Source organism: Coloeus monedula (assembly GCF_965178545.1).
Source record: "Coloeus monedula genome assembly, chromosome: 35".
Taxonomy (NCBI): domain Eukaryota; kingdom Metazoa; phylum Chordata; class Aves; order Passeriformes; family Corvidae; genus Coloeus; species Coloeus monedula.
This window is the reverse complement of record NC_138815.1, coordinates 3042562-3062352: the sequence shown is the minus strand read 5'-3', so window position 1 is coordinate 3062352 and position 19791 is coordinate 3042562. Positions and strand designations below refer to the sequence as shown.

At 55.6% G+C, this 19791-nt stretch overlaps 2 protein-coding genes across 2 annotated transcripts in view; both read right to left on the bottom strand.

Moving 5' to 3' along the window:
• TMEM147 (transmembrane protein 147) overlaps positions 1-19791 on the bottom strand; it is a 112561-nt gene that overhangs the window by 37156 nt on the left and 55614 nt on the right. The gene's annotated exons all lie outside the window — the stretch shown is intronic.
• USF2 (upstream transcription factor 2, c-fos interacting) lies at positions 1012-19644 on the bottom strand (the record flags this gene model as incomplete). Its single annotated transcript, XM_082299903.1, has 9 exons — positions 1012-1242; positions 3570-3698; positions 5818-5912; positions 9343-9401; positions 10017-10110; positions 10802-10934; positions 12806-12901; positions 13824-13939; positions 19491-19644. Coding segments are annotated over 9 exons (966 nt in total), but the record flags the coding sequence as incomplete, so codon positions are not given.

The following is a 19791-nucleotide window of genomic DNA, read 5'->3' as shown; positions in this document are numbered from 1 at the left end:
TGGCACCGATGGTGGCACCAATGTGGCAGGGCTGGTGGCACCGATGTGGCACCGATGCGACACTGATGTGGCACCGATGGTGGCAGGGCTGGTGGCACCGATGTGGCACCGATGTGGCACCGATGTGACACTGATGTGACACCAATGGTGGCACCGATGCGACACCGATGTGGCACCGATGGTGGCAGGGCTGGTGGCACCGATGCGACACCGATGTGGCACCGATGTGGCACCGATGGTGGCACCAATGTGGCAGGGATGGTGACACTGATCCGGCACCGATGTGGCACCAATGTGACACTGATGTGGCACCGATGGTGGCAGGGCTGGTGGCACCGATGGTGACACCGATGCGACACCGATGCGACACCGATGTGGCACCGATGTGGCACCGATGTGGCACCGACGGTGCTGGGGACAGGGACAGGGACAGAGCGACAGAAGGACACAGGGACAGGGGTGGGCACAGGGATGGTGGCACCGAGGTGACGCGGGGGGGGTGACAATGACACGGGGGGGGGGTGGCAGTGCCCCGGGGGGGGTGACAATGTCCCGGGGGGGGGGGTGGCAGTGCCCCGGGGGGGTGGCACCGTCCGGGGGTGGGGGAGGGGAGGTGGCGGTGGCGCCGCTCTGTCGCCGCTGACGGTGACAGTTGCGACACTTGGGGTGGCCCCGCCCGTGTCCCCTCGAGGGGAGGGGGGAGGGGAGGGGGTGTCAGGGGTCGCCCCTCCCCCAACCCCCGAACAACCAAAAATTCCCGGGTTTGGGTTTTTTTTTCTTTTTTTTTTTTTTTTGGTTTTTTTCGGGGTGGTTTTTTTGGGGGGGGTCGGTTTTGTTGGGTTTTTTTCCCCTTTTTTCCCGCCCCTCCTCCCCCCACCCCCCCCCACCCCACTCCCCCTCTCCCATCCCCCCCCCCCCCCCAAAAAAAACAACCCTGAAGAGGGGGGAGGGGAGGAGAAGCCATCCCACCCCTCCCCCACCCGCGCGGTACAAAAACAATGAGCGAACCAATTAATTACAATCACGGTAATTACAAACGGGGCAACAAGAGGGGGGGGGGGAGGGGAGAGGGCGACGAGGAGGGGTGACCCCCAAATGATGGGGAGGGGGAGGGGGAGCAAAAGACCCCTCCCCCCCCTCCCCAAAAAAAAATCACTGCGGGGTCCCCTCGGGGGTCCCGTCCAGCCCCCGCTGCTGCAGCTGCGCCCTCAGCACGGCGTTCTCGCTCTTCAGCTCCTCCATCTGCCGCGGGGGCACCCCAAAATTTGGGGGGGTGGGGTGGGGGTCAACCCGGGCTCGACCCCCTCCCCACCATTCCCACGCCGGCCCCGCCCTTTCCCCGTTTCTGACCCCTCCCCCCACCCCCGTTTTGTTGCCGGTGTTGTTTTTTTTTTTTTCCCCCCCCCCCCCCCCGTTCCCACCCGAATTTGCACCGTGAATCCCCCGGTTCCTCCGGTTCCACCCCCGAAATCCCCCAGATCGCCGATTTCCAGCCCAAGTTTCCCCAAATTCCCCCGTTTTCCTCCATTTCCACCCCAAATCCCCCCGTTTTCGCCCCGAATTCCCCCGTTTCCACCCCAAATTCCCCATTTTCCCCCATTTCCACACCAAACTCCCCGTTTTCCCCCATTTCCACCCCAAATTCCCCCATTTCCACCCCAAATTCCCCCATTTCCACCCCAAATTCCCCCGTTTCCACCCCAATTTCCCTATTTCCCCCCATTTCCACCCCAATTTCCCCGTTTTCCCCCATTTCCACCCCAAATTCCCCCATTTCCACCCCAAATTCCCCCATTTCCACCCAAATTTCCCCAAATCCCCCCATTCCACCCCAAATTCCCCCATTTTCACCCCAAATTCCCCCATTTCCACCCAAATTTCCCCAAATCCCCCCATTTTCACCCCAAACTCCCCCATTTCCACCCCGTTTTCCCCCATTTCCACACCAAACTCCCCCATTTCCACCCCAAATCCCCCCATTCCACCCCAAATTCACCCAATTCCACCCCAAATTCCCCCATTTCCCCCCATTTCCACCCCAAACTCCCCCAAATTCCCCCATTTTCACCCCAATTTCCCCATTTTCCCCATTTCCACCCCAAATTCCCCGTTTTCCCCCATTTCCACCCCAAATTCCCCCATTTTCACCCCGAATTCCCCCATTTCCACCCAAATTTCCCCAAATCCCCCCATTCCACCCCAAATTCCCCCATTTTCCACCCCAAATTCCCCCATTTCCACCCAAATTTCCCCAAATCCCCCCATTTCACCCCAAATTCACCCAATTCCACCCCAAATTCCCCCATTTCCCCCCATTTTCACCCCAAACTCCCCCAAATTCCCCCATTTCCACTCCAATTTCCCAAATTCCCCCGTTTCCACCCCAAATTTCCCCATTTTCCCCCATTTCCACCCCAAATTCCCCATTTTCCCCCATTTTCCACCCCAAATTCCCCCATTTCCACCCCAAATTCCCCCATTTCCCCCCAAATTCCCCCATTTCCACCCCAAATTCCCCCATTTTCACCCCAAATTCCCCCATTTCCCCCCATTTTCACCCCAAATTTCCCGTTTCCCCCCATTTTCCACCCCAAATTCCCCCATTTTCCACCCCAAATTCCCCCATTTTCCACCCCAAATTCCCCCATTTCCCCCCAAATCCCCCCATTTTCACCCCAAACTTCCCCATTTCCACCCAAATCCCCCCATTTTCCACCCCAAATTCCCCCATTTCCACCCAAATTTCCCCAAATCCCCCCATTCCACCCCAAATTCCCCCATTTCCACCCAAATTTCCCCAAATCCCCCCATTCCACCCCAAATTCCCCCATTTCCACCCAAATCCCCCCATTTTCCACCCCAAATTCCCCCATTTCCACCCCGAATTCCCCCATTTCCACCCAAATTTCCCCAAATCCCCCCATTCCACCCCAAATCCCCCCATTTTCACCCCAAACTCCCCCGTTTTCGCCCCGAATTCCCCCGTTTTCACCCCAATTTCCCCATTTTCCCCCATTTCCACCCCAAATTCCCCCCAAATCCCCTCATTTTCCACCCCAAATCCCCCCATTTTCACCCCATTTTCCCCCATTTCCACCCCAAACTCCCCATTTCCACCCAAATTCCCCCAAATTCCCCCATTTCCCCCCCAAATTTCCCCATTTCCACCCCAAATTCCCCATTTCCACCCCGAATTCCCCATTTCCACCCCAAATTTCTCCATTTCACCCCAAATTTCTTCATTTCACCCCAAATTTCCCCATTTCCCCCCATTTCCACCCCAAATTCCCCCAATTTCCCCCCTCCCCACCCCTTTTTTTTTTAATCAATGAACCCCCGTGGGAATCCCGCGGGGACCAAGGGGCGTGGCCTACGCCCAAATAAGGACAAAGCCACGCCCACAAGAGGCGCCCCTTTCCCACAGGGGGCGTGGCTTATCCATTCACGCCGCTCCCCGGGGCCTTCCGGGAGCCGTTTTTAGGGCGATTTTTGGGGCGATTTTTGGGGCGATTTTTGGGGTTTTCGGGGCACGGCGGGGGCGGGGCCTGTCGCGACAGGCCGAGGGCTACCTGCTGTCGCAACAGGTCGTTGTCCATCTGCAGCCGCTCGGCCTCTTTGAAGGTTTCCTGCAGCCGCTGGTTGCTCTGGCGCAGCTCCCGCACGTAATCGCAGGCCTTGGACAGGATCCCGCCCTTGCTCTGCGGGACCCCTCCCCAAAATCAGCCTCAAAACCCCTCCCCAAAATCCACCTGCGACCCCCGAAGTTCACCTGAGACCACCGAAATGAACCCCTCCAAAAATCCTCCAATTTCCACCCAAACTTCCCCAAATCCCTCCCCGGTTGTGTCCCCCGAACTCCTTTGGGATCCCCTCGAAATCGCTCAGTTTTACCCCAAAATCAGCCCCAAACCCCCTCAGAACCTCCCAAAATCCCTCAGTTTTACCCCAAAATCAGCCCCAAACTCCCTCAGAACCCCCCGAAATCGCTCAGTTTTACCCCAAAATCACCCCCAAACCCCCTCAGGACCCCCCAAAACCCCAAAATCTCCCCCAAAATCCCCCCCAAACCACCCCGAAATCCCTCAGTTTTACCCCAAAATCAGCCCCAAACTCCCTCAGAACCCCCCAAAATCCCTCAGTTTTACCCCAAAATCACCCCCAAACCCCCTCACGACCCCCCAAAACCCCAAAATCTCCCCCAAAATCCCCCCCAAACCACCCCGAAATCGCTCAGTTTTACCCCAAAATCACCCCCAAACCCCCTCAGGACTCCCCAAAATCCCAAAATGTCCCCCAGAATCCCCCAATTTCCCCCCCAAACCCCTCCAGGACCCCCCAAAATCCCCAAATCTCCCCCAAAATCCCAAAATCTTCCCCCAAACTCCCCAAATCTCCCCCAATTTCCCCCCGAAACCCCCTCAGAACCCCCCAAATCTCCCCCAAAATCCCAAAATCTCCCCCCAAATCCCCCCCGAGCCCCCTCAGGACCCCCCAAAATCCCAAAATCTCCCAATTCTTCCCCCCAAACCCCTCTAGGACCCCCCAAAATCCCCAAATCTCCCCCCAAAATCCCAAAATCTCCCCCAAAATCCCCCCCAAACCCCTCAGGACTCCCCAAACTCCCCAAATCTCCCCCAAACTCCCCGAATCTCCCCCAAAATCCCCAAATCTCCCCCAAAATCCCCCAAAATCCCCAAATCTCCCCCAAAATCCCCCAATTCCCTCCCCCAAACCCCTCAGGACTCCCCAGACTCCCCAAATCTCCCCCAAAATCCCCCAAAATCCCCAAATCTCCCCCAAACTCCCCGAATCTCCCCCAAAATCCCCAAATCTCCCCCAAAATCCCCCAAAATCCCCAAATCTCCCCAGAATCCCCCAATTCCCTCCCCCAAACCCCTCCAGGACTCCCCAAAATCCCCAAATCTCCCCCAAAATCCCCAAATCTCCCCCCAAAATCCCCCAAAATCCCCAAATCTCCCCCAAAATCCCCCAAAATCCCCAAATCTCCCCCCAAAATCCCCAAATCTCCCCCAAAATCCCCCAAAATCCCCAAATCTCCCCCAAAATCCCCCAATTCCCTCCCCCAAACCCCTCCAGGACCCCCCAAAATCCCCAAATCTCCCCCCAAAATCCCCAAATCTCCCCCCAAAATCCCCAAATCTCCCCAAAATCCCCCAATTTCCCCCCCAAACCCCTCAGGACTCCCCAAAATCCCCAAATCTCCCCCAAAATCCCCAAATCTCCCCCCAAAATCCCCCAAAATCCCCAAATCTCCCCCCAAAATCCCAAAATCTCCCCCAAAATCTCCCAAAATCCCCCCCAAACCCCTCCAGGACTCCCCAAACTCCCCAAATCTCCCCCAAAATCCCCAAATCTCCCCCAAAATCCCCCAATTCCCTCCCCCAAACCCCTCCAGGACCCCCCAAAATCCCCAAATCTCCCCCCAAAATCCCCCAAAATCCCCAAATCTCCCCCCAAAATCCCCAAATCTCCCCCAAAATCCCCCAATTCCCTCCCCCAAACCCCTCCAGGACTCCCCAAAATCCCCAAATCTCCCCCAAAATCCCCAAATCTCCCCCAAAATCCCCCAAAATCCCCAAATCTCCCCCCAAAATCCCCCCCCAAATCCCCAAATCTCCCCAAAATCCCCCAATTCCCTCCCCCAAACCCCTCAGGACTCCCCAAAATCCCCAAATCTCCCCCCAAAATCCCCCAAAATCCCCAAATCTCCCCCAAAATCCCCCAAAATCCCAAAATCTCCCCCAAAATGCCCCAAACTCCCCAAATCTCCCCAAAATGCCCCAAATCGCCGCTCACCGCCCCGGATTTGCCGCTCTCGGCGCCGCAGTCGGGGATGATCTTGGAGAGCTGCACGATCCAATTGTTGATCTTGTCCCGGCGCCGGCGCTCCACTGCGGGCGTTTTGGGGAAATTTGGGGCGTTTTGGGGCGTTTTGAGATGTTTTGAGGTGTTTGGGGGCGTTGAGGAAAATTGGGGGGAAAATGGGAAAAAAATTGGGGGGAAAAAATTGGGGGGAATGGGAAAAAATTGGGGGTAAAATGGGAAAAAATTGGGGGGAAAAAATTGGGGGGAATGGGAAAAAATTGGGGGAAAATGGGAAAAAATTGGGGGGAAAAATTGGGGGAAACGGGAAAAAATTGGGGGAAAATGGGAAAAAATTGGGGGGGAAATGGGAAAAAATTGGGGGTAAAAAACGGGGGGGAAATGGGAAAAAATTGGGGGGAAAATGGGAAAAAATTGGGGGGAAAAATTGGGGGAAACGGGAAAAAATTGGGGGGAAACGGGAAAAAATTGGGGGTAAAATGGGAAAAAATTGGGGGTAAAAAACGGGGGGGAAATGGGAAAAAATTGGGGGGACAATGGGAAAAAATTGGGGGGAAAAATTGGGGGAAACGGGAAAAAGTTGGGGGAAAATGGGAAAAAATTGGGGGGGAAATGGGAAAAATACGAGGGGAAATTGAGTAAAAAACAGGGAAAAATGGAAAAAATTGGGGGGAAATGGGAAAAAATTGGGGGGAAATGGAAAAGAAAAGGGGGGGGAAAATGGGAAAAATTGGGGACATTTTGGGGCATTTTGGGGCGTTTGGGGGCGTTGAGGAAAATTGGGGGGAAAATGGGAAAAAAATTGGGGGGAAAAAATTGGGGGGAATGGGAAAAAATTGGGGGAAAATGGGAAAAAATTGGGGGGGAAATGGGAAAAAATTGGGGGTAAAAAACGGGGGGGAAATGGGAAAAAATTGGGGGGAAAATGGGAAAAAATTGGGGGAAAAAATTGGGGGGAATGGGAAAAAATTGGGGGGAAAATGGGAAAAAAACTGGGGGGAAAAACCGGGGGGAAACGGGAAAAAATTGGGGGGAAAATGGGAAAAAATTGGGGGGGAAATGGGAAAAATACAAGGGGAAATTGAGTAAAAAACAGGGAAAAATGGAAAAAATTGGGGGGAAATGGAAAAAAATTGGGGGGAAAATGGGAAAAAATTGGGGGTAAAAAACAGGGGGAAAATGGGAAAAATTGGGGGGAAAATGGGAAAAAATTGGGGGGAAATGGGAAAAAATTGGGGGTAAAATGGGAAAAAATTGGGGGGAAAAATTGGGGGAAACGGGAAAAAGTTGGGGGGAAAATGGGAAAAAATTGGGGGGGAAATGGGAAAAATACGAGGGGAAATTGAGTAAAAAACAGGGAAAAATGGAAAAAATTGGGGGAAAATGGGAAAAAATTGGGGATAAAAACCGGGGGGAACCGGGAAAAAATTGGGGGGAAAATGGGAAAAAATTGGGGGGAAAATGGAAAAAATTGGGGGTAAAAACCGGGGGGAAACGGGAAAAAATTGGGGGGAAAATGGGAAAAATATGAGGGGAAATTGAGTAAAAAACAGGGAAAAATGGAAAAAATTGGGGGGAAATGGGAAAAAATTGGGGGGAAATGGAAAAGAAAAGGGGGGGGAAATGGGAAAAATTGGGGACATTTTGGGGCATTTTGGGGCGTTTGGGGGCGTTGAGGAAAATTGGGGGGAAAATGGGAAAAAAATTGGGGGGAAAAATTGGGGGAAAATGGGAAAAAATTGGGGGGAAAAAACAGGGGGAAAATGGGAAAAAATTGGGGGGGAAATGGGAAAAATACGAGGGGAAATTGAGTAAAAAACAGGGAAAAATGGAAAAAATTGCGGGAAAGTGGGAAAAAATTGGGAGGAAAATGGGAAAAAATTGGGGGTAAAAAACCGGGGGGAAACGGGAAAAAATTGGGGGGAAAATGGAAAAGAAAAGGGGGGAGAAAATGGGAAAAATTGGGGACATTTTGGGGCGTTTTGGGGCGTTTGGGGGCGTTTGGGGGCGTTGAGGAAAATTGGGGGGAAAAGGGGAAAAAAATTGGGGGGAAAAATTGGAGGAAACGGGAAAAAGTTGGGGGGAAAATGGGAAAAATACGAGGGGAAATTGAGTAAAAAACAGGGAAAAATGGAAAAAATTGGGGGGAAATGGGAAAAAATTGGGGGGAAAATGGAAAAAATTGGGGGTAAAAAACGGGGGAAAATGGGAAAAAATTGGGGGGAAAAAACCAGGGGGAAACGGGAAAAAATTGGGGGGAAAATGGGAAAAAATTGGGGGAGAAATGGAAAAGAAAAGGGGGGAAAAATGGGAAAAATTGGGGACATTTTGGGGCATTTTGGGGCGTTTTGGGGCGTTGAGGAAAATTGGGGGAGAAATGGGAAAAAAATTGGGGGGAAAAATTGGGGGAAACGGGAAAAAGTTGGGGGAAAATGGGAAAAAATTGGGGGGGAAATGGGAAAAAATTGGGGGGAAATGGAAAAGAAAAGGGGGGGGAAATGGGAAAAATTGGGGACATTTTGGGGCGTTTTGGGGCGTTTGGGGGCGTTTGGGGGCGTTGAGGAAAATTGGGGGGAAAAGGGGAAAAAAATTGGGGGTAAAAAACAGGGGGAAAATGGGAAAAATTGGGGGGAAATGGGAAAAAATTGGGGACATTTGGGGAAATTTGGGGACATTTTGGGGCGTTTTGGGGCATTTGGGGGCGTTGAGGAAAATTGGGGGGAAAATGGGAAAAAAATTGGGGGGAAAAATTGGAGGAAACGGGAAAAAATTGGGGGAAAAATGGGAAAAAATTGGGGATAAAAACCGGGGGGAAACGGGAAAAATTGGGGGGGGAAATGGGAAAAATACGAGGGGAAAATGAGTAAAAAACAGGGAAAAATGGAAAAAATTGGGGGGAAATGGGAAAAAATTGGGGGGAAAATGGAAAAGAAAAGGGGGGAAAAATGGGAAAAATTGGGGAAATTTGGGGACATTTGGGGACATTTTGGGGCGTTTGGGGGCGTTGAGGAAAATTGGGGGGAAAATGGGAAAAAATGGGGGGAAAAACGGGAAAAAATTGGGGACATTTGGGACATTTTGGGGCCGGTTTGGGGCATTTTGGGGGCGTTGAGAAAAAATGGGGGGAAAATGGGGAAAAATTGGGGGCGGAAATGGGAAAAATTGGGGACATTTTGGGAACATTTTGGGGACATTTCGGGATCTTGTCCCCACCCAGGTGACTTTGGAGTCCTTCAGGTGCCCCCAGGTGTGCCCAGGTGTGCCCAGGTGCCTCCCAGGTGCCCCCAGGTGTGCCAAAGTGTGCCCCAGGTGTGCCCAGGTGTGCCCAGGTGTGCCCAGGTGTGCCCAGGTGTGCCCAGGTGCCCCCAGGTGTGCCCCCAGGTGTGCCCAGGTGTGTCCCAGGTGTGTCCCAGGTGTGCCCAGGTGTGCCCCAGGTGTGCCCAGGTGCCCCCCAGGTGTGCCCAGGTGTGCCCAGGTGCCCCCCAGGTGCCCCCTCACCCTCGTTGTGCTGCGCTCGCCGTCGCTCGTCCCGCGGCACCCGCGGCCCCTCCAGCTTCCTGTGGGGACAGGTGTGCCCAGGTGTGCCCAGGTGTGCCCAGGGGTGTGCCCAGGTGTGCCCAGGTGTGCCCAATTCCCACCCAGGTGTGCCCAGGTGTGCCCAGGTGTGCCCAATTCCCACCCAGGTGCCCCCCAGGTACCCCCAGCTCCCCCCAGGTGCCCCCCACGTGTGCCCAGGTGTGCCCAACTCCCACCCAGGTGTGCCCAGGTGTGCCCAGGTGTGCCCAATTCCCACCCAGCTCCTCCCAGGTGCCCCCCACGTGTGCCCAGGTGTGCTCAATTCCCACCCAGGTGTGCCCAGGTGTGCCCAGGTGTGCTCAACTCCCACCCAGGTGTGCCCAGGGCTGTGCCCAGGTGTGCCCAATTCCCACCCAGCTCCTCCCAAGTGCCCCCAGGTGCCCCCCAGGTACCCCCAGCTCCCCCCAGGTGCCCCCCACGTGTGCCCAGGTGTGCCCAACTCCCACCCAGGTGTGCCCAGGGGTGCCCAACTCCCACCCAGGTACCCCCAGGTGTGCCCAGGGCTGTGCCCAGGTGTGCCCAATTCCCACCCAGCTCCCCCCAGGTGTGCCCAGGTGCCCCCCAGGTGCCCCCCAGGTGCCCGCAGGTGCACTCACGGTGAGTAGGGGTGGCCGTGGGGGGCGAGGCCTCGCGGGGCCCCTCCCCCCGCCTGGAGCACGTCCTGAGGGGTCATCATCACATAGAACTGCCCTGGGGATGGCACAGAGCTGGCACCCAGCGGGGCACACCTGGGCACACCTGGGGCACACCTGGGCACCCACCTGGGGCACACCTGGGGCACACCTGGGGCTCACCTGGGCACACCTGGGCACCCAGCGGGGCACACACAGCACAGGGGATCCCACCCCAGCTGTGCCCAGGTGCCCCCCAGGTGCCCCCCAAGTGTCCCCATTTCCCCCCCAGGTGCCCCCCAGGTGTGCCCAGGTGTGCCCAGGTGTGCTCAGGTACCCCCCAGGTGTGCCCAGGTGTGCCCAGGTGTGCTCAGGTACCCCCCAGGTGTGCCCAGGTGTGCCCAGGTGTGCTCAGGTACCCCCCAGGTGCCCCCAGGTGCCCCCCATTCCCCCCCAGGTGCCCCCATTCCCCCCCAGGTGCCCCCCAGGTGTGCCCAGGTGTGCTCAGGTGCCCCCCAGGTGCCCCCCAAGTGCCCCCATTTCCCCCCAGGTGCCCCCATTTCCCCCCCAGGTGCCCCCCAGGTGTGCCCAGGTGTGCTCAGGTGCCCCCCAGGTGCCCCCCAGCTCCCCCCATTTCCCCCCAGGTGCCCCCATTTCCACCCAGGTGCCCCCCAGGTGCCCCCAGCTCCTCCCAGCTCCCCCCAGGTGCCCCCAGGTGCCCCCCAGGTGCCCCCCAGGTGCCCCCAGGTGCCCCCCAGGTGCCCCCTTACCTCCGGCCTGGCCCAGGGCGGGGTCGGCCTGCACGGCCAGGGCCCCCTCCCCCCCCCAGGTGAACCCGGCCTCGGCCCCGCCCCCGCCGCCCCCGGGGCTGCCCCCGTTGCTGAAGGGGCTCTGCAGCACGGCCTGGGGGAGGGGCAGCGGCTCAGCGGGGGCACCCCCGGGACCCCCCAAAAACCCCCCCAAAAAACCCCCAAAATCCCCCCCAAAAACCCCAAAAAAAAAACCCCCAAAACCCCCCTAAAAACCGCCCCAAAAGCCCCCCAAAAAAACCCAAAACCCCCCAAAAACCCCCCAAAAAACCCCAAAACCCCCCCCAAAACACCCCCAAAACCCCCCAAAATCCCCAAAAAAAAACCCCCCAAAAAAACCCCCCAAAACCCCCCCAAAAAAAACCCCCAAAACCCCCCCAAAAACCCCTAAAAACCCCCCAAAATTCCCCCAAAAAACCCCAAAAACTGCCCCAAAACCCCCCCCCAAAAACCCCCCAAAAACCCCCCCAAAACCCCCCAAAAAAACCCCCAAAATTCCCCTCAAAACCCCCCCAAAAAGCCCCCAAAAAGCCCCCCAAAACCCCCCCAAAAACCCCCCAAAAAACCCCAAAAACCGCCCCAAAAACCCCCCAAAAACCCCCAAAAACCCCCCAAAATCCCCCCCAAAAACCCCCAAAAATCCCCTCAAAACCCCCCCAAAACCCCCGAAAACCCCCCCAAAACCCCCCCAAAAACCCCCCAAAACCCCCCCCAAACCCCCCCCAAAACCCCCTAAAAATCCCCCAAAAACCCCCAAAAAAACCCCAAAAAAAACCCCCAAAAACCCCCCCCAAAACCCCCCTAAAAACCCAGAGACCCCCAAAGACCCCCAGGGACCCCCAGAACCCCCCCAAAAACCCTCCAAAAAAACCCCAAAAAAACCCCAAAAAACCCCCCCCAAAAACCCAGAGACCCCCAGAGACGCCAAAATCCCCACTGGGACCCCCCAAGACCCCCCAAAACCCCTCCCCACACACCTGAACCCCACCTGGGACCCCCCAAACCCCACCTGGGATCCCCAAACCCCACCCGGGACCCCCCTGGGACCCCCCAAACCCCACCTGGGACCCACCTGAGACCCCCCCAAACCCCACCCAGAGACCCTCAAACCCCCCCTGGGACCCCCAAACCCCACCCGGGACCCCCCAAAATGCCCCAAAACTCCTCCCCACACACCTGAACCCCACCTGAGACCCCCCCAAACCCCACCCAGGGACCCCCAAAACCCACCTGGGACCCCCCTGGGACCCCCAAACCCCCCCTGGGACCCCCCAAACCCCACCTGGGACCCCCCAAACCCCACCTGGGACCCCCCAAACCCCACCCGGGACCCCCCAAAACCCACCTGGGACCCCCCTGGGACCCCCCAAAACCCACCTGGGACCCCCAAACCCCACCGAGGGACCCCCCAAAACCCACCTGGGACCCACCTGAGACCCCCCCAAACCCCACCCGGGACCCCCAAACCCCACCTGGGACCCCCCAAGACCCCCCAAAACCCCTCCCCACACACCTGGGACCCACCTGAGACCCCCCCAAACCCCACCCGGGACCCCCCTGGGACCCCCAAACCTCACCTGGGACCCCCCAAACCCCACCCGGGACCCCCCTGGGACCCCCAAACCCCACCCAGGACCCCCAAACCCCACCTGGGACCCACCTGAGACCCCCCCAAACCCCACCCAGAGACCCCCAAACCCCCCTGGGACCCCCCAAACCCCACCCGGGACCCACCTGAGACCCCCCCAAACCCCACCCAGAGACCCCCAAACCCCACCTGGGACCCCCCTGGCACCCCCAAAACCCCATCCGGGACCCCCCAAACCCCACCCGGGACCCACCTGGGACCCCCCCAAACCCCACCCAGGGACCCCCAAACCCCACCCGGGACCCCCCTGGGACCCCCAAACCCCACCTGAGCCCCTCCCCCCACAGCTGCCCCCCCCAGGCCCCTCGCGGCCTCACCTGGGGGGTCCCGGCGAAGGTGGACACGACGCTGACGGCGGCGCCCTCGGGGCCATCGAGCGGCGCCTCCGTCACCTGCACCACCCTGTAGGTCACCTGGGGGGCACAGGGGCACCTGAGGGTCACCTGAGGGCACCTGGGGGTACCTGGGGGTACCTGAGGGCACCTGGGGGGGTCACGGTGCCAGGGACACCCCCGGTGGCCCCACCCTGCCCCACTCTGGGGACCCTCCTGGTCACCCCAGGTGTGCCCAGGTGTGCCCCAGGTGTGCCCAGGTGTGTCCCCAGCCCCTCCAGGTGTGCCCAGGTGTGCCCAGGTGTGTCCCCAGCCCCTCCAGGTGTGCCCAGGTGTGCCCCAGGTGTGTCCCCAGCCCCTCCAGGTGTGCCCAGGTGTGCCCCAGGTGTGTCCTCAGCCCCTCCAGGTGTGCCCAGGTGTGCCCAGGTGTGTCCCCAGCCCCTCCAGGTATGCCCAGGTGTGTCCCCAGCCCCTCCAGGTATGCCCAGGTGTGTTCCCAGCCCCTCCAGGTGTGCCCAGGTGTGCCCAGGTGTGCCCCAGGTGTGTCCCCAGCCCCTCCAGGTGCCCCCAGGTGTGCCCAGGTGTGCCCCCAGCCCCTCCAGGTGTGCCCAGGTGTGGCCCAGCTGCCCCCAGGTGCCCCCAAGTGTGTCCCCAGCCCCTCCAGGTGCCTCCAGGTGTGCCCAGGTGCCCGCAGGTGTGTCCCAGGTGTGCCCAGGTGTGTCCTCAGCCCCTCCAGGTGTGCCCAGGTGTGTCTCAGCTGTGTCCCCAGCCCCTCCAGGTGCCCCCAGGTGTGCCCAGCTGTGCCCAGGTGTGCCCAGGTGTGTCTCAGCTGTGTCCCCAGCCCCTCCAGGTGCCCCCAGGTGTGCCCAGCTGTGCCCAGGTGTGCCCAGGTGTGTCCCCAGCCTCTCCAGGTGCCCCCAGGTGTGCCCAGGTGTGCCCAGCTGTGTCCCCAGCCCCTCCAGGTGCCCCCAGGTGCCCCCAGGTGCCCGCCCAGCTGCGTTACCTGCCCGCCGTTGCTCTCGCTCCGGAACTGGTACTGGAGCCCCCCCTCAGCGAAGGCCCCGGGGGCTCCTGGGACGGCGGCGACAGCAACGGAGCCCTCCCCTGCAGCCCCCTCCCCTGCGGGACCCCGAGCCGCGGGTCAGACCCAAAACGGCCCAAAACGGCCCCAAAACAGCCACAAAACAGCCCCAAAACCAGCCCCAAACCAGCCCTAAAAACCGACCCCAAAATAACCCCAAAATAGCCCTAAAAATGGCCCCAAAAGGCCCCAAAACAGCCCTAAAAACACCCCCAAAACGGCCCCAAAATAGGCCTAAAAATGGCCCCAAAAGGCCCCAAAACAGCCCTAAAAACAACCCCAAAATAACCCAAAATAGCCCCAAAATAGCCCTAAAAATGGCCCCAAAACGGCCCCAAAACAGCCCTAAAAACAACCCCAAAATAACCCGAAATAGCCCCAAAATAGTCCTAAAAATGACCCCAAAACGGCCCCAAAACAGCCACAAAACCAGCCCCAAAACAGCCCTAAAAACAACCCCAAAACGGCCCCAAAATAGGCCTAAAAATGGCCCCAAAATGGCCCCAAAACAGCCCGAAAAACAACCCCAAAATAACCCAAAATAGCCCTAAAAATGGCCCCAAAAGGCCCCAAAACAGCCCTAAAAACAACCCCAAAATAACCCAAAATAGCCCTAAAAATGGCCCCAAAAGGCCCCAAAACAGCCCGAAAAACAACCCCAAAATAACCCAAAATAGCCCCAAAATAGTCCTAAAAACGACCCCAAAACGGCCCCAAAACAGCCCTAAAAAACAACCCCAAAACGGCCCCAAAATAGGCCTAAAAATGGCCCCAAAATGGCCCCAAAACAGCCCTAAAAAACAACCCCAAAGTAACCCGAAATAGCCCCAAAATAGCCCTAAAAATGGCCCCAAAACGGCCCCAAAACAGCCCTAAAAACAACCCCAAAATAACCCGAAATAGTCCCAAAATAGCCCTAAAAATGACCCCAAAACAGCCCTAAAACAACCCCAAAATAACCCGAAATAGTCCCAAAATAGCCCTAAAAAATGACCCCAAAACAGCCCTAAAAACAACCCCAAAATAACCCAAAATAGCCCTAAAAAATGGCCCCAAAATGGCCCCAAAACAGCCCTAAAAACAACCCCAAAATAACCCAAAATAGCCCCAAAATAGTCCTAAAAATGACCCCAAAACGGCCCCAAAACAGCCACAAAACCAGCCCCAAAACAGCCCTAAAAACAACCCCAAAACGGCCCCAAAATAGGCCTAAAAATGGCCCCAAAATGGCCCCAAAACAGCCCGAAAAACAACCCCAAAATAACCCAAAACGGCCCCAAAATAGGACTAAAAATGGTCCCAAAACGGCCCCAAAACAGCCCGAAAACAACCCCAAAATAACCCGAAATAGCCCCAAAATAGCCCTAAAAATGGCCCCAAAACGGCCCCAAAACAGCCACAAAACCAGCCCCAAAACAGCCCTAAAAACAACCCCAAAATAACCCAAAATAGCCCCAAAATAGCCCTAAAAACAACCCCAAAACGGCCCCAAAATAGGCCTAAAAATGGTCCCAAAAGGCCCAAAACAGCCCGAAAAACAACCCCAAAATAACCCAAAATAGCCCCAAAATAGTCCTAAAAATGACCCCAAAACGGCCCCAAAACAGCCCTAAAAACAACCCCAAAATAACCCGAAATAGCCCCAAAACAGCCCTAAAAATGGCCCCAAAACGGCGCCAAAACAGCCCGAAAAACAACCCCAAAATAACCCAAAATAGCCCCAAAATAGTCCTAAAAATGGCCCCAAAACGGCCCCAAAACAGCCACAAAACCAGCCCCAAAACAGCCCTAAAAACAACCCCAAAACGGCCCCAAAAATAGCCTAAAAATGGCCCCAAAACGGCCCCAAAACAGCCCGAAAAACAACCCCAAAATAACCCAAAATAGCCCTAAAAATGGTCCCAAAACGGCCCCAAAACAGCCCTAAAAACAACCCCAAAATAACCCGAAATAGCCCCAAAATAGCCCTAAAAATGGCCCCAAAACAGCCCCAAAACAGCCCTAAAAACAACCCCAAAATAACCCGAAATAGCCCCAAAAACAGCCCTAAAAATAACCCCAAACGGCCCCAAAATAGGCAAAAAAATGGCCCCAAAACGGCCCCAAAACAGCCCTAAAAACAACCCCAAAACGGCCCCAAAATAGGCCTAAAAATGGCGCCAAAACGGCCCCAAAACAGCCCTAAAAACAACCCCAAAATAACCCCGAAATAGCCCCAAAATAGCCCTAAAAATGGCCCCAAAATGGCCCCAAAACAGCCCGAAAAACAACCCCAAAATAACCCAAAATAGCCCCAAAATAGCCCTAAAAATGGCCCCAAAACGGCCCCAAAACAGCCACAAAACCAGCCCCAAAACAGCCCTAAAAACAACCCCCAAAATAACCCAAAATAGCCCTAAAAATGGTCCCAAAACGGCCCCAAAACAGCCCTAAAAACAACCCCAAAATAACCCGAAATAGTCCCAAAATAGGCCTAAAAATGGTCCCAAAACGGCCCCAAAACAGCCCGAAAAACAACCCCAAAACGGCCCCAAAATAGGCCTAAAAATGGCCCCAAAAGGCCCCAAAACAGCCCTAAAAACAACCCCAAAATAACCCAAAATAGCCCCAAAATAGCCCTAAAAATGGCCCCAAAACGGCCCCAAAACAGCCCGAAAATAACCCAAAATAGCTCCAAAATAGTCCTAAACATGGCCCAAAACGGCCCCAAAACAGCCCTAAAAACAACCCCAAAATAACCCGAAATAGCCCCAAAATAGGCCTAAAAATGACCCCAAAACGGCCCCAAAACAGCCCTAAAACAACCCCAAAATAACCCGAAATAGCCCCAAAATAGTCCTAAAAATGACCCCAAAACGGCCCCAAAACAGCCTTAAAAAAACCCCAAAATAACCCGAAATAGCCCCAAAATAGTCCTAAAAATGGCCCCAAAACGGCCCCAAAACAGCCCCAACCAGGCCCAAAATAGGCATCAAAATAGGCACAAAACCAGCCCCAAAACAGCCCTAAAAACAACCCCAAAATAACCCGAAATAGCCCCAAAATAGCCCTAAAAATGGCCCCAAAACGGCCCCAAAACAGCCACAAAACCAGCCCCAAAACAGCCCTAAAAACAACCCCAAAATAACCCGAAATAGCCCCAAAATAGCCCTAAAAACAACCCCAAAACGGCCCCAAAATAGGCCTAAAAATGGTCCCAAAACGGCCCCAAAACAGCCCGAAAAACAACCCCAAAATAACCCAAAATAGCCCCAAAATAGCCCTAAAAATGGCCCCAAAACGGCCCCAAAACAGCCCTAAAAACAACCCCAAAATAACCCAAAATAGCCCTAAAAATGGCCCCAAAACGGCCCCAAAACAGCCACAAAACCAGCCCCAAAACAGCCCTAAAAACAACCCCAAAATAACCCAAAATAGCCCCAAAATAGCCCTAAAAATGGCGCCAAAACGGCCCCAAAACAGCCCTAAAAACAACCCCAAAATAACCCGAAATAGCCCCAAAATAACCCTAAAAATGGCCCCAAAACGGCCCCAAAACAGCCTGAGAAACAACCCCAAAATAACCCAAAATAGCCCTAAAATAGTCCTAAAAATGACCCCAAAACGGCCCCAAAACAGCCCTAAAAACAACCCCAAAATAACCCGAAATAGCCCCAAAATAGTCCTAAAAATGACCCCAAAACGGCCCCAAAACAGCCCGAAAAACAACCCCAAAATAACCCAAAATAGGCACAAAAATGGCCCCAAAACGGCCCCAAAACAGCCCGAAAAACAACCCCAAAATAACCCAAAATAGGCACAAAAATGGCCCCAAAACGGCCCCAAAACAGCCCGAAAAACAACCCCAAAATAACCCAAAATAGCCCCAAAATAGCCCTAAAAATGGCCCCAAAACGGCCCCAAAAACAGCCCTAAAAACAACCCCAAAATAACCCGAAATAGCCCCAAAATAGCCCTAAAAATGGCCCCAAAACAGCCCCGAAATAGGCACAAAAACGGCCCCAAAACGGCCCAAAAACCAGCAGCAAAATAGGCACAAAAATGGCCCAAAACCGGTGCCAAAATAGCCCCAAAATAGCCACAGAAACGGCCCCAAAATAGCCCCAAACGGCCCCAAAACGGCCCCCAAACCAGCCCCAAAATAGCCCAAAACAGCCCCAAAATGGCCCCAAAACCAGCACCAAAATAGCCCCAAAATGACCCCAAAAGGCCCCAAAATAGGCACAAAACCAGCGCCAAAATAGCCCCAAAACAACCCCAAAATAGCCCAAAACAGCCCCAAAATGGCCCTAAAAATAGCCCCAAAATGGCCCCAAAACCAGCACCAAAACGGCCCCAAAATGGCCCCAAAATAGCCCCAACATGGCCCCAAAACGGCCCCAAAAACCATCCCAAACCCAGCACCAGAACGGCCCCAAAAGGCCTCAAAACAGCCCCAAAAACAGCCCTAAAAACGGCCCCAAAAGGCCCCAAAACAGCCCCAAAAACAGCCCCAAAAACGGCCCCCAAATAACCCAAAATAGCCCCAAAATAGCCCTAAAAATGCCCCAAAACAGCCACCAAATACCCCAAAAATGACCCCAAAATGGCCCAAAAAAAGGCCTAAAAACGGCCCCGAAATGGCCCCGAAATCTCCGAAATATCCCAAAATTCCCCCCAAACCACCCGAAATCCCCCAAACAGCCCCAAAAACCTCTCAAAACATCCCAAAAACGTCCCAAAACCACCCCCAAATATCCCCAAATCCTCCCCAATTTTCCCCCAAAGCCCCCAGGACCCCCAAAATCCCCCCAAATCCCCCAAAATTCTCCCAAAACCCCCGGGACCCCCCCCTAAATCCCCCCCAAATTCCAAAATCCCCCCAAATCCCCCCAAATTCCAGATCCACCCCCAAAATCCCCCCCAAATTCCAAAATCCCCCCCAAATCCCCCAGGACCCCCCCAAAAAAACCCCAAATCCCCCAAAATCCCCCCAAATCCTCCAGAACCCCCAAAATCTCCCCAAACCCCCCCGAATTCCCCCCAAACCCCCCAGGACCCCCCCAAATCCCCCCAAAATTCCCCAAAAACCTCCCCAAATCCCTCCAAATTCCAGAATCCACCCCCAAAATCCCCCCAAATTCCCCCAAATCCCCCCCAAGACTCCCCAAAATCCCCCCAAATTCCCCAAATCCCCCAAATCCCCCCCAGACCCCCCAAAATCCCCCCCAAATCACCCCAAAATCCCCCAAAATTCCCCCAAATCCCCCCCTAGACCCCAAAATCCCCCCAAATCCCCCCCAAATCCCCCAAAATTCCCCCAAATCCCCCCCAAATTCCCCAGGACCCCCCAAGACCCCCCAAAATCCCCCCAAATCACCCCAAAATCCCCCAAAATTCCCCCAAATCCCCCCAAAATCCCCCCAAATTCCCAGGACCCCCCCAAATCCCCCCAAATCCCCCCAAATCACCCCAAAATCCCCCCCAAAATCCCCCCAAATCCCCCCCAGACCCCCCAAAATCCCCCCAAATCCCCCCAAAATCCCCCCAAAATCCCCCAAATTCCCCCCAAATCCCCCCAAAATCCCCCCAAATCCCCTCCCCCCTCACCCTCCTGCAGCTCCGTGCCCTCCTCGGCCTCCTGAGGCTTCTCGTGGCTTTTTGGGGAGGGGGCGGCATTTTGGGACCCCCTCCCCAAATTTGGGGGTCCCTCCCCAATTTTAGGGTCCTTTTCCCCCTCCCCCACCTCAATTTCGGGGTCCCCCTCCCCCAATTTTGGGGTCCTTTTCCCTCTCCCCCTCCCCCAATTTGGGGTCCCTCCCCCAAATTTCAGGGCCCCCCTCCCCAAATTTGGGGTCCTTTCTCCTTCCCCTCCCCAATTTTGGGGTCCCCCCTCCCCAAATTTGGGGTC